Source organism: Vespula vulgaris, chromosome 9, assembly GCF_905475345.1.
Source record: "Vespula vulgaris chromosome 9, iyVesVulg1.1, whole genome shotgun sequence".
Classification (NCBI taxonomy): domain Eukaryota; kingdom Metazoa; phylum Arthropoda; class Insecta; order Hymenoptera; family Vespidae; genus Vespula; species Vespula vulgaris.
In genome coordinates, this window is record NC_066594.1 from 5905613 (window position 1) to 5926497 (window position 20885).

General features: G+C 36.7%; 1 protein-coding gene across 7 annotated transcripts in view; it reads left to right on the top strand.

Moving 5' to 3' along the window:
* Positions 1–1601: 1601 nt before the first annotated feature.
* The window catches only part of LOC127066102 (nephrin), a 381314-nt gene continuing 362030 nt past the window's right edge, over positions 1602–20885 (top strand). For 3 of the 7 annotated variants that reach the window (XM_050999415.1, XM_050999422.1, XM_050999421.1), the window contains exon 1: positions 1606–4506. In XM_050999415.1, coding sequence (XP_050855372.1) covers positions 4095–4506 — 412 coding nt within the window. In that variant the 5' untranslated portion in view covers positions 1606–4094. Of the gene's footprint in view, positions 4507–20885 lie in introns of all 7 variants that reach the window. The other 4 variants (XM_050999418.1, XM_050999419.1, XM_050999414.1 and 1 more) reach the window with 3 other exon arrangements.

Here is a 20885-nt window from a genome sequence, read left to right on the forward strand (position 1 = left end):
TCCAAGTTTTCCTTCGTAAATTCTTCGTAAAGATCCGATGTTAAAGTCACGAACACGGAATAGACGCCTAAGGGGTAGAAGCGAAAATGCGAAGTATCATCCGGAGGAACGTGTGTATCGTATTTCCTTAGTCTTGAAAAAAGGTTCTAGTACCTAGGTGGTACCTAGGTAAAACGGAAACATCAGCATGAATTGCGAGAAGCATAAGTATATCTGTGTAAGTACTTATCTTACGTATATGTAATATATATATAAATTTTATATAAAAAAAATATATATATATATATATAAAGTGTATAGGGAGATCTTACGATGATTCACGAGCAAAATCTTTTGAGTGAGATATTATCGGTAGACTTAAAAATAAAGCGGTTGTTTTACTACATTCTTTGAGAAAGAGAGAATAAGAGAGAGAAAGAAAGAGAGAGAAAAGAAGGATGAGATGGATAGATAGAGAGGGAGAGAAAGAGAGAGAGAAACACATCTAATTAGCTACGAAAGGAGTGTCGGTGTTTACAACGTATTCGAAAGGACTCCCCAGAGTCGACGTCTCATCTTGTTATTAGGATCGAGTTAAAACGTTCTAAAGAAGAGAAAAAGTGAGAGAGAAGGAGAGAGAGAGAGAGAGAGAGAGAGAGAGAAAGAGAGAGAGATGAAAGAGAGAAAAAAAAAGAGAAAAAAAGAAAAAGGAAATAAAATCATCGAAAAGCTTACGATATCGCCCCTAGCGAGCGTGTAACAAAGCCGTCCGATTCGAAAAAAAAAATTGAAATCGCGACGATAGTTCTCATTCGGATAAACGGGAGTTTATTGTTTAGTTGAAAAAAAAAGAACAAGAAAAAATGAAGAGAAAAGAAAAAATAAAAGGAAAAAGAAAAAAACCCCTAGAAGTCGTGCACGCAGTTAAAAAGTCAGTTATAAAGCGTAAATCCAATTTATCTTTTATCGACGTATCGATAGCGGACACGTTAAAGATGAATGCACGAATGAGAAAAATGTTACGAACGATTTATTTTCCTTTTGTACCGATCATTCAGGAGAAAAGAACAAAGCCGTTATTCTCTCTGCGAATTAAAAGAGATATATAAAGGAAAATATTATTGCGAGGTGTTCGCTCGCGTTGACTCCACGCCTTGCTCGTGAACGAATAAGAACGAGAAAGATAGAGAGAGAGAGAGAGAGAGAGAAAGAAAATGGAAAAAAATGATGATTTTTTTCCTTATTCCCTTATCCTTCTCGGACAAGAGAGAAAGAGATAGATAGATAAATAGATAGATGGAGAAATAAAAACACGAATTTTGTAATTTTTTATTTATTTATTTATTTTTAACACCTTCCGCATCGCCGCGGTCTCTTCGCTCGATTCGAAAACGATTAAAAGGAAAAGAAATCATATAGAAAAAAAAATAAAAAAATAAAAAATAAATAAATAAATAGATGAGAGTAGTATTGGATAGGAGGATTAAAAGATCGATGACGATTTTTCTCACCTCGGATTTTCTCTTGGTCACCCCTGGTCCACGTCTTGGTCCGACGTCGCTATGGTCGGACGGACGGATATATGCGTGCGCATACGAAGACGAAGCGAGAAGCGGTCCTGGGGGTTGGTATAACCGCAGTAGTTCGGATGCTGCTCGTAGCCGTCGTTCGGTCGCGTTCGGCTAAACTCGGGAGTCTCCGTCGATCTCTGCGGGGGCAGAGGCCTCCTTCCCTTCTCGGACGAGTACCACCAGTGCTCACACTCCCGCGTAAGCGAGCGGCCGGCCGGTTTATACGCGTTTCCTTGACGGCTCGTCCTACGGGCTTTATACTTACGTACACGAGAGTTACATTGACGATACAGTGGTAATACGCGACGGCTCTTTTTCGCCTTGCAGTAGTACATTTTTATTTACTCACTTCTAATTCATTCTATCGTCTCCCTTGAATTTCCTTTTCGTCCCTTTTTTTTTATCCTTTTTTCGTTTTCCTACTTTATTCCCCTCTTCTTGTCTCTATTCTCTCGATAAATAGATTTTCTTGACAAACCTAAGCTAGAGAGAGAAAGAGAGAGAGAGAGAGGTAAAAAGAGATAGTAAAAGAGAGTAAGAGTGAGAGTGAGAAAGCGCGAAAATTCTTTGGAAATTCGACGACAGTGACAACGTCAAAAAGAAGAAGAAGAAGAAGAGGAAAAAGAAAAAGAGGAGGACGAGGAAGAAAAAGAAGAGAAAGAAAAAGAAGAAGAAGAAGAAGAAACATTTTAAAGGAGTGGTCGATGCAATTGTAAGGGAGAAACGGACAAAAAAACAACAAGAAAGACAAAAATAACAAATATCGTCGCGACTATAGGAAGTATACGTGGTATACGAAGAATTTCTTGTTAACAACGTGATGTCAAGGTCGATGTGCTTCGAAGGATTCGCGACAAGGCGTGCCGACGAATCGTGATACATTCAACCTGTCGTTATTTCTGAAACGACACGATCTCCGTGCGTTGTACGATTCTTTTTTTTTTTTGTTTTTGTTTTTGTTTTTGTTTTCTCCAAGAAGGAGGACTTCGTGCTACCATTCGTTTTAAGTTTAAGACTGAAATGTATGGTGTCATGTGTTACGAAAGTTTTCCTTTTATCGAACGCGATTTATTTAGTTAACGTAAAGTTTCATACCAGAAGAAATTCTTCGCGAAGGACGGACGGACGGATTCGTTCGCTCGCGATCCGTCGACAAAATAAATGACGTTAGATCTAAGAACCTTTTTATAATCGTAATCGTTGTTTATAAGTGTCGTTTCACTTTTTACGATATATCTTGTTACACATCCTATCTTCTACGTATTTGTGATAGCAACGTGAGACAATCATCGAAACGGATTATTATTCTTCTCTCGAAGATCGAGGAACAAAGAGGAATTAAACCTATAAATATATAATACGTTCGACAAAAGTGCAGATAAAATTTTATCCCTCAGGATTCATTATTCTCGATCTTGTTTCGTAAGTTTTGCGTCGTACCGATCGTAAGAGGAAAGGAGAAGAAGGAAGATTAGAAAAGGAAGAAAAAGTTACGCGCAACGAGACGAACGAAGCATTTTTTTACAACGCATTTCGAGACTATCGAGAAGAGAAGGTGAGAGAGAAAGAGAGAGAGAGAGAGAAAAGTAGAAGAGAAGTAAAAATCGATTTTTGACTTGGTAACGAGCGAAGACATCAAAGCTGTTGCGAAGTAGATACGCGTAAAAAGAAACAAAAGTCGTTTTTCATAATTCGAAGAAATCGTCGCGATCTAATAATAATAAATCTTACTTCTTTGGATTATTACGAGGAGATCTTGTTTCTCTTCTGTTTTGTTTCTTCTTTGAACTCTTTTCATTTCTACGAAATCGAGAACATTCCTTATTCCTTTTGCTTTTACTTCTTCTTTTTTTTTTTCTTTTTGTCCGTTACAAATAACCGACGATCGTCCAACGGTCATACGAGAAACAAATGAATCTCGTACTTCTACGTACACATATACACATTTTATATATATATATGTACACACACCTATATCTTTTTTTTCGCGAATTGTAACCGAAAAAAGAATCCGTTACTGTTTCTATCTCTCTCTATCACTCACTCTCACTCACTTATTCTCTTGCACACGTAAATAGCGGTGCGCGTGTGTGTTTATATGAGAAAGAAGCAAGCGTGGTAAACACGCCCATAAAGTGAACGAGGGAGATCAGCGGTGGTGGCAACGTTGGCGGCAGCGTAGAAGGGGGGGGGGCGCACAGAGGTGAATCTTGAATTTGGCTGGCAGTAGGACATCGGCGGTCGTGAGGAACGGACGGACGCGAGGAGAAGAAGGAAGTAGTGGAAAGGGAATACTTATAATATACACCCTTCGTTACGATTAATTACTACATACTGTTAACTTTTCGTCAATCGTATTATTTATTATAACGTCGTATACGTTATACGCGTTTATCGTGTTTATTTAACTAAATATCAGTGTTACAAGATCCACGTAAATCACGACAAATCGTTCGAATATTTTTCACGAAGATCGATCGAGTGTCTCGTTATTTGTGTGTGTATTGTGCGTGTGTGTCCGTGCGTGCGTGCGTGCGTGCGTGCATGCGCATAAATAAGACGCATTTCGCAATTCGCAATTTCATCGATTGTGATCATTCAAGACAGTGGTTTTTATTTTTGTTTTCTTTTTTTTTTTTTTTCTTCTCTCACTCTGTGGAATCTCCTGTGAGGTCACCTCGTTGTCGTCGACGACCCTTCGCTAAACGAGATTTTTCTATCGAAGAAAAAATCAAGCGGACGAAGTTCGTTATCGTCGTCGATTATAACAGAACGACGACATCAATTTTCTACCAGAGGAATTATATACGGTGCTACGACGTTACGTCTATGTGCTTAACGCCTGCTGTTTCTTCGTCTAAAACGTTCTTGGACATGAAATTAAACTATTCGAACGTCATGCCAACTACGAGGATCATCGTTTTCTTCGCCCTATGCATCGCCCCTATCGCTAAAGGTATTTATTTATTTATCACTGTATACTTATTGCGTATTATCTCTTTCTACGTTTCCATTCGCCATTTTCTTTTATTCTTCATTTTTTTTTCCACCATTGCAAAAACGAAACGCGCCAAATTATACACCGTTCAAAAAAATTTTATCGGCGGACGTCCGTACCGTTTTTTTTTCTTTTTTGTTACTGTTATTATTATTATTATATATATATATACGTAAAAACAAAATTTAGGATATTTGAAATTCTTCAATCGAATGCATACGTATGTACATATATGTATACTTATTTATACGTAAGATTTAAGAAATAATTCTCTTGATAAAGACATCGTAAATTTATTCAATACTCAAATACACATTATCGGACTATCTCTATTTTCAAAATTTTCGCGCAGTGTTTTTGCCCTTGTAACGAGAAAGTACTTATATGCATATATGCGTGTTTTAGATATATACATACGTTTATACGTACATACATGGACAGATATATGCGTTTTATCTGATTTTCTTTGCTAAGCTTTTTATAAGCGAGTGTATATCTACATGTACATATATATATATATATATATATATATATATATATATGCATATATACGTATGTTAAAAAAAATGAAAAATAAAAACCAGATAAAAAAATAGAAATTAAAAAAAAAGAAAGAAAAAAAAAATCTAGCGTTTGAAATAAAACTTTGTGATTCGCGCGTTTACCGACGTTTTAAAACGTTTAAATTCGCCATGGTGGATAACAACCAGTCGAATAATAATGCGTTCACACGAATTACGGTATTTTATCGTGTTCGCCGATGGTAGTAGAGAGAATCATTCGGGAAAAGCAAATTCCTTTGCAGAAATGCTGTTGCAGCGGAACGATATTTCTCCATTGCTAGTAGATGAGCATTGCGTGAAAGCTTTACTCTGGATAAAAAAATAAAAAAAAAATTTGGGAATAGAGGGAGGGAGAGAGAGAGAGAGAGAGAGAGAGAGAGAGAGATCCCTGATATATTCGAGATATCGACGTCGTTATCATTTTGTGATTAAAATTCAATCATAGCGTTTCCTATGCTTCTCTCGTTCTGTTTATAACTGTTTATGTGTGGGTGGTGTGTAAATGTGCTCGTGTGCATGTGCGTGTGTCTTCTTTCTATTACGAAAACATATATATATTTTTAGTTGTTTCTTTCTACCACTACTATCATCACCCTAGATTCATTTGATTTTTGTGTCTTCTTTACTTAATAAGAAAACAAAAAACAAAAAAAGAGAAGTTTTACGTTGTACCCAAATTGATTTGATTTTCGTACCAGGACGTACGTATGTGCGATATATATAATGTCTGTGTGTGTGTATGTATAGATGTAATAGTGTAAAAAGGGGGAAAGTGACAGTTTTAGTAGATTTTCACGTCTTTACTTCTCCGTGAAAAATGTCCTCGACCTCGACCGTCAATCCAACTGATTTCTATTCAAAATTAACCTCGTTAAATCTCGTATAACGTATTATAGGAATAATGATTTAATCAACCCTTTACTGTCGACCCTTTCACAATCTTTGATTTTTTTTTTTTTACTATTATTATTTAATTATAATTAAAGTCATTGAACGACGTTCTCTCTCTTTTTCATTTCTTTTTTTTCTTTTTTTTTTTTTTTTTTTTTTTGAGAATGAGATTAAGGATCGAAAGTCGAAGAAAGATTTAATTCATCGTAATCTTGATATTTTGTAGGCAAAATTAGACAAAATAATAGAAATTGTTATAATAATTTTTGCAAATATATATATCCATTTTATTGAAAAAAAAAAAAAATATATAACCGATTATAAAATATAGTTATTTCAGAAGGGAATAAAACCGATTATTAACAAGCGTTTTTCACGCATTAAAATCTAATTTCCGTGGGAAAGGCTCGCGTAGCGTAATTATTTCGATGTACGTTATTTTTCCAACGTAACACGTGTACGAAACGGGATTGGACGAAATAATGTAGACATAGTTTTTCCATTATTTTATCTATAACTTTTGTATATATATATATAAAAATTTTTTTTTATATTTCATATATTTTTTTTTTTTCATTTCATCGTTTTATACCCTTTTTCTTTTTCTACTTCGAAAAACGCAACGTAATCGGTCGAAGGAGACCTTGTACGTTTGTATGTACGTATATATTTATATATCTACATATATATCTATCTATATATGTACGTATGTACGTACGTATGTATTATATATCTGACGGAGAGCGAAACTTTGGCTGCGGTAAACCGTTTTCACAAAGACGTTATGCTACATAAGGGTTTCTTTTGGATGCATTTTCTCAGAAACTATTACGTTTAACAAGGCGTGGTTCTTTTCCTGTTACCCGGTATGATATTTTGCAGAAAGGGTAGTCGGAAAAGTAAACGTATGTTATAAAGCGATTATTATAAAGACATTTTGCTCTCGCATGGATAATTTATCCCGTTTATCCGCGAAAGTTGTTATTCGATATCAAACTTAATGTGCATCACGATTCGATTGTCTACGTTTTATTTTCTTCGTACATTTTCTTATTTTCTTTCTCTATCTTTAAGAAGAAGAAAAAAAAAAAAAACAAATCGTAGTTTCACTCTCTCCGATTTCTCTCTAACAAACGAATCGACTCAAAATACGATATAGGACAATGATATCATCACGAATGTATCTTTCGATCGTTTAGATGTAATCAATGATGATGTCATATATTATATACGAACGAAAAGTTTTTCAACTAATATTGAAAACAAAACGAAACAAAGTAGAGAGCGAGAGAGAGAAAGAGAAAGAGGAAGAGAAAACAGTTAGTAGGACGATAGACAAGAAATGATAGAAATTTTCTCGTTGAAGAATTTCCACGTCGGATTTTATCGTATCTCGTATCGATACGTTATTGGTTAGGTTTGTGTGGTACTACTACTCGCTATCTGATAAGCCAACGATTTCAAAAATACGCTTTTCCAACCTATTCGCGGTAGGTTACCATCGAAGCGTGTCTAGGCGGATAACGCCGTTTCAACGGTGCAATAGGTTTTCGAATGATTTTGCCTGCATGCTTCCGCGAGGGTGGATGGTATCGTTTGCAAACACATGAGAGAGATAAATAGATAGATAGAAGTGCGTGTGTGTGTATATATATATATATATAAAGAAAGAGAGAGAGAGATAGTATTGAAAAGATAGAAGGAGGAACCCTCGGAATTTGCTTGCAAATGAGAGCAGAAGGGCATGTCTCCTCGTTGGGACCCTTTTATCGCTAGGAGACAGATTCTCCTTTCCTTTACCATCATGCTCGAGTAAAAGCTATGATTTTTTTTCTCACCCTTCATTCTTCTGTCAACCCTTTATCCTCGTCATAACTCCTCCCAATTTTTTTTCGTCGTTAAACGAACGATAATCGTTCTATTTGTTTGTTATTTCCTTCTTCTTATTTCTTTTTTATTTTGATTTTTATATGTATATATATATATATATATATATATATTTTGTTTGTTAATATCGTTCGTGCATCGTTTCTAACGCGTGAATAGAAAATAGAAAAAAAGAAAAAAAAGAAAAAGAAAAGAAAATCGTCTATTATCCTTGCTGTAAAATATAATCCGATCGGATCGTTTAATACTATTTGGAGAAAATAGTAATTTTTTCTCTTCCTTTCTCTTTTTCTTCTTCTCCTTCTTTCTCCTTTTTTTTTCTTTCTGTCTCTACGTTATTTTCTTTCTTTTTTTTTTATTTTTTGGTGGATGGATTTTTTTTTTCTTCTTTACGCCCTCCACACTCGCAGGGATATAATATCCACGCAATTGGTAGAACGTTATAGGAGATGTTCGGAAATATTATTATAGCATAATATCGTCCGTTCTTTCTAAATCTACGATTTACAAGCGTCTACCTATGTTTAATTAAATGACCGGCAGGGCCGTGAACAGAATTATATTCCCACCAAACGACTCGGCCGAATAATTGCAATTACGCCGATTAAATCGAATGTCCGACTTCTACCGGTAGTACCACTACTACCACCACCACCACCACCACTACCACCATCACCACCACCACTACCACCAACGTCACCACCGTCACCAGCAGCAGTTGCAGCAGTTAGCAGTAGCAGTAGCAGTAGCAGTAGTAGTAGCAATAGCAGGAAATCGAACGTGCATAGTTTTGCTTTCTCGTATACTCTATTTCTCTCTCTCTCTCTCTTTCTCTATATACATACATACGCACACATATATATGTATATATGTATATCTATCTACATATGTCTCTCTCTCTCTCTTTCTCTCTCACTCTTTGTAAAATTATTCGGACGAATCTCGATGTTTCGGTGATACATGATTCGATTTGACCGACTTTATCCATCCAACTGTGATACGTTTACCCGCGGTCCTCTTCGCGTTCCTCTCGCTCTTCCACCCTTGCCTCAAGGGGATGGATGGTCTATGTAACAAAAAAAAAAGAGAGAGAGAGAGAGAGAGAGGAAAAAAAATATTGTTCGTAACTATACACAAGTGAACGTTGGAATTTACTGGAGGTGTGGAATCCATCTTTCTCTTCACTTTGTTCGAATCTAACGAGTTATTTGTCAACTTTGTCGTTGAAATATATTTCGAAATTATCGGGAGAAAAATTGTATTAAATTTTATTATTGTATTACATTCTTTTTTTCTTTCTTTTTTCTTTTTTCTTTTTCTCTCATGGAAATATATATTTTATATGTTATATACTATATATTATATAATTATTACACTACATATAGCACTCGTATTGACTGCTTATTATTACTATTTATATTATTCCATATTATTTTATTTAAGCTATATGTAACGTTCGGTATATCTATGTACGTATGCTTCTACATGGAAAAGAATTCTTGATAATGCAGCTGACGATGATATTATTCTTTCATAATCTTTCATGAGGAAATCGCGAGTGAGTAACTTTATTGTTAGCATCATTTCGAATTTAGATGGTAAAAGGAACGACAGGTGTTAGGCGTTAAAGTTCATAGTCTCGTTCAACGGCTGTTTCTACGAGCGCATACACGCATATACGTACATATATAGACAGATAGATGGCTAGATGGATAGATAAATACATACATATATAAGCAATAGTAGTACCTATGTACCTTCTTTTCTAAAAGTAACAAAGACGTTGGTATCGTTTGCGACGGATAATTTAAGTCTCAGGAAAACTTTCTACTTCTATAGCCACGTAATATTCTACGTGCATGCGAGAAAGTTATAAGTTCCTGCATAATCCTCGTTCTTGTAAAGATATTCCTTTTAAAGCTTTTTCGTATCGCATCTCAGTCGAGATTCTAGCAGAAAATCATAGGATCCCTTTGTTTCTCCTCTTACGTTGTTATTTTAATATACGATTTGATAATACTCCTTTGATCTAAAAGATTATATCTATGTATTCGATCATTTTACGCGATAACATGTTTTCATCGCGTATTTGAAATAATTTATAATATATCGATTCGTCCAAAGATCCAATAAACGAGATACGTATCTTAATATACGTTTTCATTAAGTTTCGTTAGAGACTATATCGACGTACGTTCGGTCGTATATAATAATTAATAATTTGTTAAATAACAATATATATATATATATACTTTTTTTTTCTTTTATACGAATGCGAAATAATTAGTTCGAAAGATATAAGTACGTAATAAAAATTGACAAGCGATTGATACGCAGTAGTTATAAAATGAGAATAATACATTTGAATAGATATATATGTATAAAATTCATAGGATCATTATATGCATGTAGATAGATACGATTTATCAGATTTTTATAACGTAACTTTTATATTAACACTCGTTCACAAGTTACCAGAACGGATTTATCAAATATTTGGAAAGACATAAATACGTGATAAAAATTGACATGTTCTTCGATTGATATACAGTTGGATGAAACGTAAAAAGAATATATTTAGATATATCGAAGGAAAGTTCGTACGACGACTTTTATCGCGGAACATTTTACTCTGAAATGTTTCAAAGGATATATATATACATAAACAAAATTAAATGAATAAATCGGTCCTTAATTCGTTAATCATAAATTACATAAATTTAATTTAAACGCATTTAAACGTACGAACAACGAATTAAGTTATCGAATAATCGAATAATATTTTTGCGATATTTGAAACTGCGAGTCAACGCTTGCAGACGCCGCGGCTTGTTGTCAGCGTGTCTTTAAAGTTGCATTTTTGGTCTGAACGATTGTGACAAAGGTAAGTGGTCTGTAGACGGTTCGTCTCTTCAACGTAGAAACCTATTCTATGCGAGCAGTAATGCCGCGACAGACAGATAGGCAAGCAGACATATATACATGCATACACACACACACATACATACGTAATATACACAGATACACGTAACATATACCTATGTTTATAGCTATATTTTCACACGAAAGACGAACTAAAAGAGGTAGGATATGCTGGCAATACACACGGTACTGTCTCGATTTCAGATAGTAACACGGAACAAATTATAATACATTTGTCTCTCTCTTTCTCTCTCTTTCTCTCTCTCTTTTTTCCGCTTTTTTTCTGCAACTCTTTCAAACAAGTATTATACGGTGCACGATGATAACGCGTATGTCGTAGGTGGCTCTTTAGGTCTGCCCATTTCGCATAAAATTTCGTTCTTTGAATATCCATATTGAAAGTACCTCTACTCGAGCACATAGGACATACATATATACACATGCACACGTACATATACACACACACACACACACACACACACACACACACACACACACACACACACACACACACACACACACACACACGTGACTGTCTCGTCTCGCTGTTCAGAAGGCACTCGCTTTCTTTCCGATCCTTTCATCTTTATCACCAAAAGCGCGACGGCTATGTTAGTGACTGCTGCTACGCGACGCGATGCAACGCGACGCACTTTGACTTGCAGCAGCAACAGCAGCAGTAGTAGCAGCAGCAGTAGCAGCAAAAACGACGCTGTTTGTAATTTTCTCCATTTTCACCGATGGTTCCTGTGCGCTTCTCTTTTTTCTTTTTTTTCTTTTTACTCTTCTTTTCCTTTACTCCTTCCTCTTCTTTTTTCGCTTATTCTTTTTTTCCTTTTTTTTATTATCATTATTGTCATCATTATTATTATTTATTTATTTATTTATTTTTTTATTTTTTTATTTTTTTCATACATCATGCGACTATAGTCACGTAGATCGTCGTCGAGGAACATACGATACGGTTAGATCGATACGAGTAATTCGTTCGTGCAAAAGTTGGTTTTGTCGTTTTATACGTACGATATTATATCAAAATTTGTGTGCACGCGTGTGTATGTATATACGAGCGTAACGTAGCCGATATTTAAAAAGGTAATATTGATTCATTGTTTTATATATTATATGCAATATCGTACATTTTGCTTTTCGTTGTTAGTTTAACAATAAGTTTTAATTCGGTCCACGTTCTCGAATAATTTCGAATAAGACGTAATATCTGTGTAAGTGCGTTGTTTCAAACTCGTGTTTTATATATTGTATCGGTCGAATAAATATTTATTAATCTCGCTACTTCTCTCTCTTTCTCTCTCACACACGCATACACATAGATTACAGTTTTGAGAACGAATCGATCGATACATGGGCAATGATTGAAAATTGTTCGTACGAAAACGAAGTATATTAATTGTTAGAGAATTTTGCTAAAACGAACGGGTATCGCTCGGAGAGGGGGGCGGAGATTCGATTCGAAAACACGATGAAAATTATTCATACACGTACCTATATACACGTAACACACACGCATGCATATATATATATATATATATATATATATATATATATATATAACAATTATCTTTCTATAATGGTAACAACCAACAAACCAACCAACCAAGCAACCAATCAACCAGCCAACCAGCCAACCAACCAACCAACCAACCAACCAACCAACTAACGTTAACATTAATTCGATAAGTATCGGTGTTCGCGATGAAAACTGTCGTGAATCGTCGTATTTGATACGGAATGACGTATCGTAAATGTGAAAAGGGATAGAAGAGATAGAACGGAGGAATAGTGTCGAGTGCACGCGTGTTCAGGAAAATTGATTTTTTTTTTTCGTTTGATTTCTTTCTCTCTCTCTCTCTCTCTCTCTTTTTTGAGGGTAGTTTCTCCCCCAGGATTCGTCATTGAAATTCAATTCGGACGGATATCCGAGTAGCACAGTGAAAGAGAAGAGAGAGAGAAGAGTATAGTATTCGTCGGGCGTGGTCCGAATCATCTCAACGTTATAAAAGATACACGTCGTACTTACTTAGTTTAGAAACGATGCTTTAAAATCGACATTTGATCTTTTTCAACGATAGTATCGAGAAACTGCACTACGTTTCTAGCTTCCTTAATCCTCCGATGCTATCCTAGGAGAAATAGAATATAAGGTTATTTGTCGATAAACAAAAGGAAATTTTGGAAAAGGAAAAATTCTAAATTGGTTTTCATCGACTAACATTTTTTACGTAGAAAAAAAAAAAAAAAAGGAAAGAAAAACGTAGATTCGTTTATTTTTCTATCCTCTCCGATCTCCCAACGTTCGATTTACTCCAATCTTTTTTTCTTTTAGTACTCTTAATTTCATTCACGGTTCGTATCCATTTGTTATGTTACGTCCATTATGTTACGTTATGTTTTAATTGGTTTCTTTTTTGTTCTATTTTTCTTTTTCTATTTTTCTCATTTCTTTCTTTCTTTCTTTTTTTTTCGCCGTAATTCACACGTCGAGAGTTTAGTTCCTACGTCAGTAAAAAAAACGTAGGATATTTCGAAATAAAATTTTTACCATAGGTGCATACAGATTTCGAAAGAATATTTTTCTTTATCAAAGTCGATTTAAAAAAAAATTTTTTTGTTTCGTTTTTTCTTTTTCATTTTCCTTTTTCTTTCTTTTTTTCTCCCGTAAGGAAAACAACCACGGTCGATCATTCGTTTAATAGGCAATTTACTTTTCATTTTCTCCTTCTCTCTCTCTCCCTCTCTCTCTCCCTCTCTCTCTCTTTCTTTATTTCTTGACTAATTGAATTTAAGATGTCTTTTTGTGAACAAGATTTACGAACTTTCTTTTAATGTCGACAACGTTCGGAGAAGATTGCCTGTCTACTTTTTTACAGCCGCATAAAAGCTACTGTCGGAAAAAGATTATAATTCAGGTCGATTTTACGCGCATACTTTTTTCCTCTTGATGTTTTTTCAGCAGCAAGTTATCGATTTGTCTCCGTTGGCAAGCCCTTGTATATTTCTCTTTCTCGGTAAACGTGTTTCCCATCGTATAACAAAAGAAAATATTGTGACGCTTCGAAAGAAGAGATAAAAATAGAGAGAGAAAGAGAGGAGAGAGAGAGAAAGAGAGAGAGAAACGTCCTGTCGATATTCTTCCTCGTTTGTCAAATATGTCGTCGGTTTAACTGCGATCACGTTGGCTTATCTTGGATTCAATGAGCATGCCAAAGTTGCTTTATCTGTAACGTCCTGTGTTCTTTGGGGGTTGTGCGAGAGGACACGTGGAGGAGGGGATGGATGGAGAGGGTGAAGGCGAATTGCGAGGAGGGTTGAAGTCGTGTAAACTATCGAGTTTGTGCGCTTCAGTTACACGACACACTCTTGCGTTTGTTGACGTACGTATGAACGCCCATATACGTGTTCGATCTTTGTTTGCGCTGGTACATATATAACATACCACAATTCGTCGTGCGAAATATCGAAGTACGCAAAGAAATATCGAGACATCGTTTCTTTTTACGCCAAGTAAAGTCAATTGAGTTATTACGATTATCGCTTTTCTAACGTACAGCCTAACTATATACCTAAGTTAAACCTAACTTTTCAACCATCATCCTGTGTCACTTATTTCGAGTAGATTCCGTTCCTCCCTCCACCCTAGCCAACTCAACCCCCCCCTTTTTTGAACAAAACTCCGGTTTCCGGGTGGAAAAAAAGTTAGATATCTTCGAACTCGTTAAAAATTCAATTTCGCTTAGCAACAAACTTTATGTGGAAATACATGAGCGGGTTGAGAGGAAGAGGAAGAGGAAGAGGAAAAAGAAGAAGAAAAAATGTTGAGAGAGAGAGAGAGAGGGTGAACAAAATCCTTTTCCTGGTAATCCATCCAAAAGGGTATATTTTCGATCGGAAATAACCCTTTGATAATCGCGCGATATCTTCCTTTTGTAATCGGTATCTCCATCTCTGACGTTTAATAACATAATCGAATTAAATGTCGTAGGGTTATTATGAAAGCGCGAACGTCATAGAAAGGAGTTCGCATTTGAGCGATCGTCCACGGTCGGCCGAACGCTTCATGAAAACATAGGATCACGTTAGGGTGCAAGAAGTCAAGAAGAAAACTCCTTTGGATTCGGGCCAGGCTCGATTGTCGTGGATTCGCACGGTGTGCACTCGAGATACCGCTGCGGAATTATATGAAAGGAGGCCGACCGAGACAGAAACAGACAGAGAGAGAGAGAGAGAGAGAGAGAAAGAGAGAGAGAGGTTGCGGAAGAGAGAAACGGAAGGGTTGTCCGCGGCAGACGCAACCCAGAAATCTCTCTCACCTAAACTTACTACACTGGCGACACCACTATCACCATCACCATCACATCACTATCGCCATCGTCACCACTACTACTATCGGCATCACCATTAATACTACTGCTAGTACCGCTACTATCCATACCACCCGTTGTTCGTTTCCTATGAAATCAGCCTTTATCCGGACCGAAAACTATTTACTCGGTTAGTTTGACGTTCTAACGGACTTTGCGATCCACAATTACGAATTAAATAATCAACGGTAGCCTTGTGTTGATCGTTCCCTGTCGGCCATTAACTAAATACCATTTCCAGATGTTTATACATTATTTTTCTAATTAACTTTTGGAATTTCTTTCTTCGATATATTCTTCGAGCGATCTCTACACAATTGTTATTCAATCGTATTTGATCGATCGTATTAACGACGAGCATTCCTACGGGACGATTTCTAAGACGATTTATTTCTATTAAATAACGACGAGCCGCGAATGAGAACCTCGAATATATACTTCTCGAATTTCTCATACGTGTTTACGATCGTGTCTGGTAGGAAAAAGTTGTGAAGTCGTCGGGATCTTGATCTCGAGATATATTTCTTTTAGCGACATTTAAAAGGTAAGTCGTAACGTAAGTAAGTAGATACTTACGTCGGCTCGCGAGAGAAGAAAAATGATGGACGATCGTTCGAATCATATTTTTCGAAGTTGAAAGCGCGCGAATCGTTTGAACGCGTTATTAATAATGTAATAAATGGGAATGGAACTATCCTTTCTTTGTTTTACTATATATTATATTTATTTCAAAAAGATGCAAGCCGGGAGAAAAATGAAGGAGAAAGAGAGAAAGAGAAAGAAAGAAAGAAAGAAAGAAAGAAAGAAAGAAAATTGCTTTTTCGTATTTTCAAATGGATTTACGTCTACCGATGAGGAACGAAATCCCGTTTATAAAGTAGAATTACATTCGCTCTCGTGGACTTCACTTCAGAGAGAGCAAAAGAGAGAGAGAGAGAAACCTACTACCTACCTTTCTATATTCCTTTCTATCTTACTGTGTTGCACGTGCGTATGTGCGAACAAATATACACGGGGAAAGGTAAATGCAGGCAATTCTTGAAAATCGGAGGATCCAAAGGAACGAGAAGACCCTTCGAGCAATGGCATCATCCTCTTGCGCGACGATATCACAGGAGAGAGATCGCCCTCTCCCCTTTTCCTGCCTTCACTACCATCTCTCTTTATATCCGATGGTCTATATATGCAGATGCATACGTATCTACATATATACATATACACGTATACATAAACTTACACATACGCCAGTTGAAAATCGTCCTGCATAAGCGAGCGTGAAAAAGAAAGGACCATCATATAAGTACCCGTATCGTGCGACAATAGAAGCCAGTTTTCCTACTTTCCATCTCTTTTCTTCTCATATCGTAGACTGGAAAAACAAAAGATATAGATGGAAAAGAATAAGAGAATGTGTGTGTGTGTGTGTGTTTGAGAAAGAGGAAGAGAGAGAGAGAGAGAGAGAGAAAGTGGAAATGTAGAAGAAGACGAAGATGGAAAAGGGTGGCACAAACGGTACGAGGGTGCTGTTATGCATGGGGTTGGATCTCAGACGTTTCGAGACGAATCTCTCCTTTCTTACACACACGTGGGTATTTTGGTATAGAACGAGTACGAATTTCTCTCTCTCTCTCTCTCTCTCTCTCTTTTCATCCCTTTATGCTTTCTCTACTCATGCAGAATAGAGAAAGATATATATATATATATATATATATATATATATATAATGGCAGTCTTGGAATATGCGAACGCTTTTGGCGCGACACTACGGCTCTGGGTCCTAGTTCTGTACTTCCTTGTCTTTCTCACCTTTTCTTCTCTCTCTCTCTCTCTCTATCTAATTCTCTTCATATTGGCTTCTGCTATCAAGAGGCAACTCCCGTTCTCAGCTACAGAAATCCTTCGTCCTGGAGATCTCAGCAGTGTCGACGTTCTCGGTGTGGGAAGCGGACTAACATAAGTGGAATGGTAGAACTGCGAGTGCCAAATGTCTTTGTTCCACCGGGCGCGAAATGCGGGAGGGGTCAGGGAAGAACCAAGAGGGTTGAGGGTAGAAGTTGGACAGATTGCAAACGATACGACGAGGATCACGACGACGACGAGGATCTTTCTACCCTCTCTTTCTTTCTTCAACCCTCTCTTCGTGTTCCCTTTCATTTTATTCTCTTACTTCCTTTCATTCTTCCGCGTTCTCATGTATTATAACGAAACAGGATATACAAAGTATAAGAAATGATTTATTTCATTTTATTTCGGAAACTTTCCGCGATCGTTGGCGGCGTTCTTTTACGGATTAATCGGATTTACTGGATCACGATTTTCAGAGGGTATGATAGTATCTTAAAAAAAGGAACGGAGTAAGAGAGAGAGAGAGAGAGAGAATAGAGGGTGGAGTGAGAGACAGAGATATAGTATTCCGACAGTTTGGTATTCATGACGTGGGAGTTCATACGCAGTCGTATCTGACGCTTTGCATATACGAATAAATACATAGGCGGTAATCCTAAATTTCAACGTCCGTCGCACCGTTTATTCCCGACGTACGGACGAAATATCAAGTGTGAGCGAGCGAGTAAGAGAGATAGAGGGAGAGAGAGAGTGTGTCTGTGTGTGTGTGTGTGTGTGTTCTGGAGATGCGCATAGATCTGCATAAAATGTACATATCTTCGTCTTTCTATAACCACCCCTCTTCCCAACCCTCCTCGAAAATGACACTTGCACCTTTTCGCGATGGAACTCGATAAGAAAATTTTAGTAAAATTTTAATAAGAAAGAAAGAAAGGAAGCAAAAAGATGAAGAAGAAGAAAAGAAAAAAACAGAAAAGAAACGTAGCGCATTTTTCTGCCCTATAAACGCAATAACTTTGTCGTAATAGATTTGAAAGCGCACGTTGATTGGCGTCCATACGCCATGAATCAATATCGCGAGATCCATTCGTTTGAAAACAAATCGTCGTTCGTTATTTTTCTTCGTAAATTTTTCAAGTATATAACATCGATCGGTATCGTAACACATATGCTGTGTTAACCAATACACACACACACACACACACACACATATTTCTACGTTCGTCCATGCTTTGTGGTCATTATCGATTTTACGGATTTTCCAATCGAAATTTTCAACCTGTTAAATCCGTTTCACGTGTGCACACCAACGAAATCCTTCTGACGCGAACACTTAATTTGGGATCGAATTTAAGCGGAGAAATTTTCATTCGATTCGACGCGCCAACCATACGTCGCGTCGTACCGTTCCGCACCGCACCGCACCGTACCGTACCGCACCGCACCGCACCGCAACGCGCCACGCGTGCGGGAGCGTAACCGCCATATTTGCGAATTCACTCGAATTCATCGGCCGGTGTCGAACATTGTCGCTCGTGCTTCGAACACAATTTGTGCCGAAATTCGTTGTCCCTATGTCTCTCTCTCTCTCTCTCTCTCTCTCTATTTCAATGTGCTCGTGTCGCGAACGTAGTTTGACTCCGGGATACGTTGAGTGTGTCGTCGAGTACATCGTCGAGCTCGTTGACGAACGTAGTACATACGAGCGAGTATTTTGCTCGCTCGCTACATTCGATCGCACTCGAAACAGTCCATCCATACCTGACCCGATATAGTTTTGAACCGTGCATCCCTACTCTTTTATATATATTTCACATAGGAACTTTCGCACACGATTCATTTCGATTCATCCGTGAGAAATATTCCGCTTTTACCCCCCATTTTTTTCATCGTTTCCTTTTTCTTTTTTTTTTTCTTGACTCGTTCTTTCGTTTCTATCTTCCTTTTTATTTACTCACTTATTCGTATTTATTTGTTTACCTATTCGTTCGTTGTTCTTTTTCTTTTTTTCTTTGCCCCATTTTTTTTCATTTCAAATACAACCGACCAGTACGTATAACGCGTTCGTTAGAAAGTTCATCGTTCGATTTATCGTGTAGTACGTTACAAATGGATAACGAAAGAGTTGTATCAAAAGTGTTTAATTGGATTCGATACTCTCCAATTCCGATATTCTATTATTACAAAGAGTTATTTGTATTAGATATACGATTAATATCGCGTAGTAAAGTCTAAAAGGTATTTAGCATATTTTCTTTTATAGGCTATATATTCTTCGGCTCTTAAGAATTACGTGCTCAGTCACGCTGACTAAGGGAAACCGATAAATCTTTCAGAGGGGCTTTACGCCTATAACAGTCAAGGATTTTTATGGCCAATGTAAAGGGAAACAGGTAGGCATCCGTGACGATAAGAACGATGATAAAAAAAAAAAGAAAAAAAAAGAAAAGGAAAAAGAAAGAAAAGAAAAGAAAAAAGAAACTGCGACGATAAGAACTATGATTATGAACGATGGTGATGATAGAACTGCAAACATTTTATTCGCCAACTTTATATATATATATATATGTATACGTATATATATATAATAGCTTTCTTACGTATACAATAGTTTTATATCGATCGTGTCTTTACTCGAACGTTCTCATCTCATCGACGATCTCATTAATGCTCTTTCTTATCGTTTTACTCGAGTTCGAGGATCAACTTTCTCGTTCGTAGGCGTGCCCAGAAATTCTTAAGGGAATGGTAAAGTTAAAGGGGGAGAAAGATTCGAACACGTTCCGCACCAGGGAAAACTGGATAGAAAAGTTCTAGGCGAACTAAGAAGAGAGATGGCTTGATTAAAACACGATTAAAAAACGCGATCATTGATTGCAGGGAATTAACGGTCGATGAGAAAGCGCGTGTATAAAAGGTAGAATCAGAATGAATGAACGAAAAAAAAAAAAGGAAAGGAAGGAATAAAAAACGAAGAATGAAATATGAAAAAAAAAGAAAAGAAAAAGAAATGAAAACGCGAGTAAATAGGATTTTCGAATTTGCTAAATAGGATGGGAAAAAAAATTAATGGATAATTGAAGAAAATATTTTTGGGATTAATCGTTTTTCTTTTTCACATGTTCATATATACGTCAGTCAGTTGTCGTTTATAAATCTTGAAATTTTTTATTTATAAGTCGCTACAGATTCTAAAAATTCCATTTCCCTCTCTCTCTCTCTCTCTTTCTCTTTCTTTTGATTTCTCTTTGTTTCTCTCTCTCTTTCTCTCTCTTTCCTTATTACTCTTTCTAGCTCTCTTTAATTAAGAAAACCTCTTCTTAAAGAGCTTGCTAATTGATTTTTCTTTCACGACGACATTTTTCGCAGTGCTATCGTTCAACGAGAAGTTTCTTGTTTTTCTCGAGTCTGACTTTAATTATCCTGGCATATATAACGAAGTGGATTCATGTAGGCAAACACACGTATACTTTTACCTACCTACCTACCTACCTACCTATGTAAATACATACATAACTGTGGAAGTGCGTTTTCTCGAGCAGAAAAAGACGCGTGAATGCTGGAGAACGATAAAAAAAATGTGAGAAGGGGAAAGAGGAGGGAAGATAAAGAGAAAGAGAGAAAGAGAGAGAGAGAGAAAGAGAGAAAGAGTGCAGAGGTAACGGTGCAGCACGCGTTTATAGAGAAAATATTTTAAAACATTTCTTCTCCGTCAAACCGCTTTCCCGTATGATATGTTTTTCTCCCATTTTTCCGAAAACTTTTCTCTGAGAGTTGAACAACGTGAACAAAAAAAAAAAAAGTTGCATCGACGAGAGAACGACGACGAGTTAGGACAGAACGAAGAATG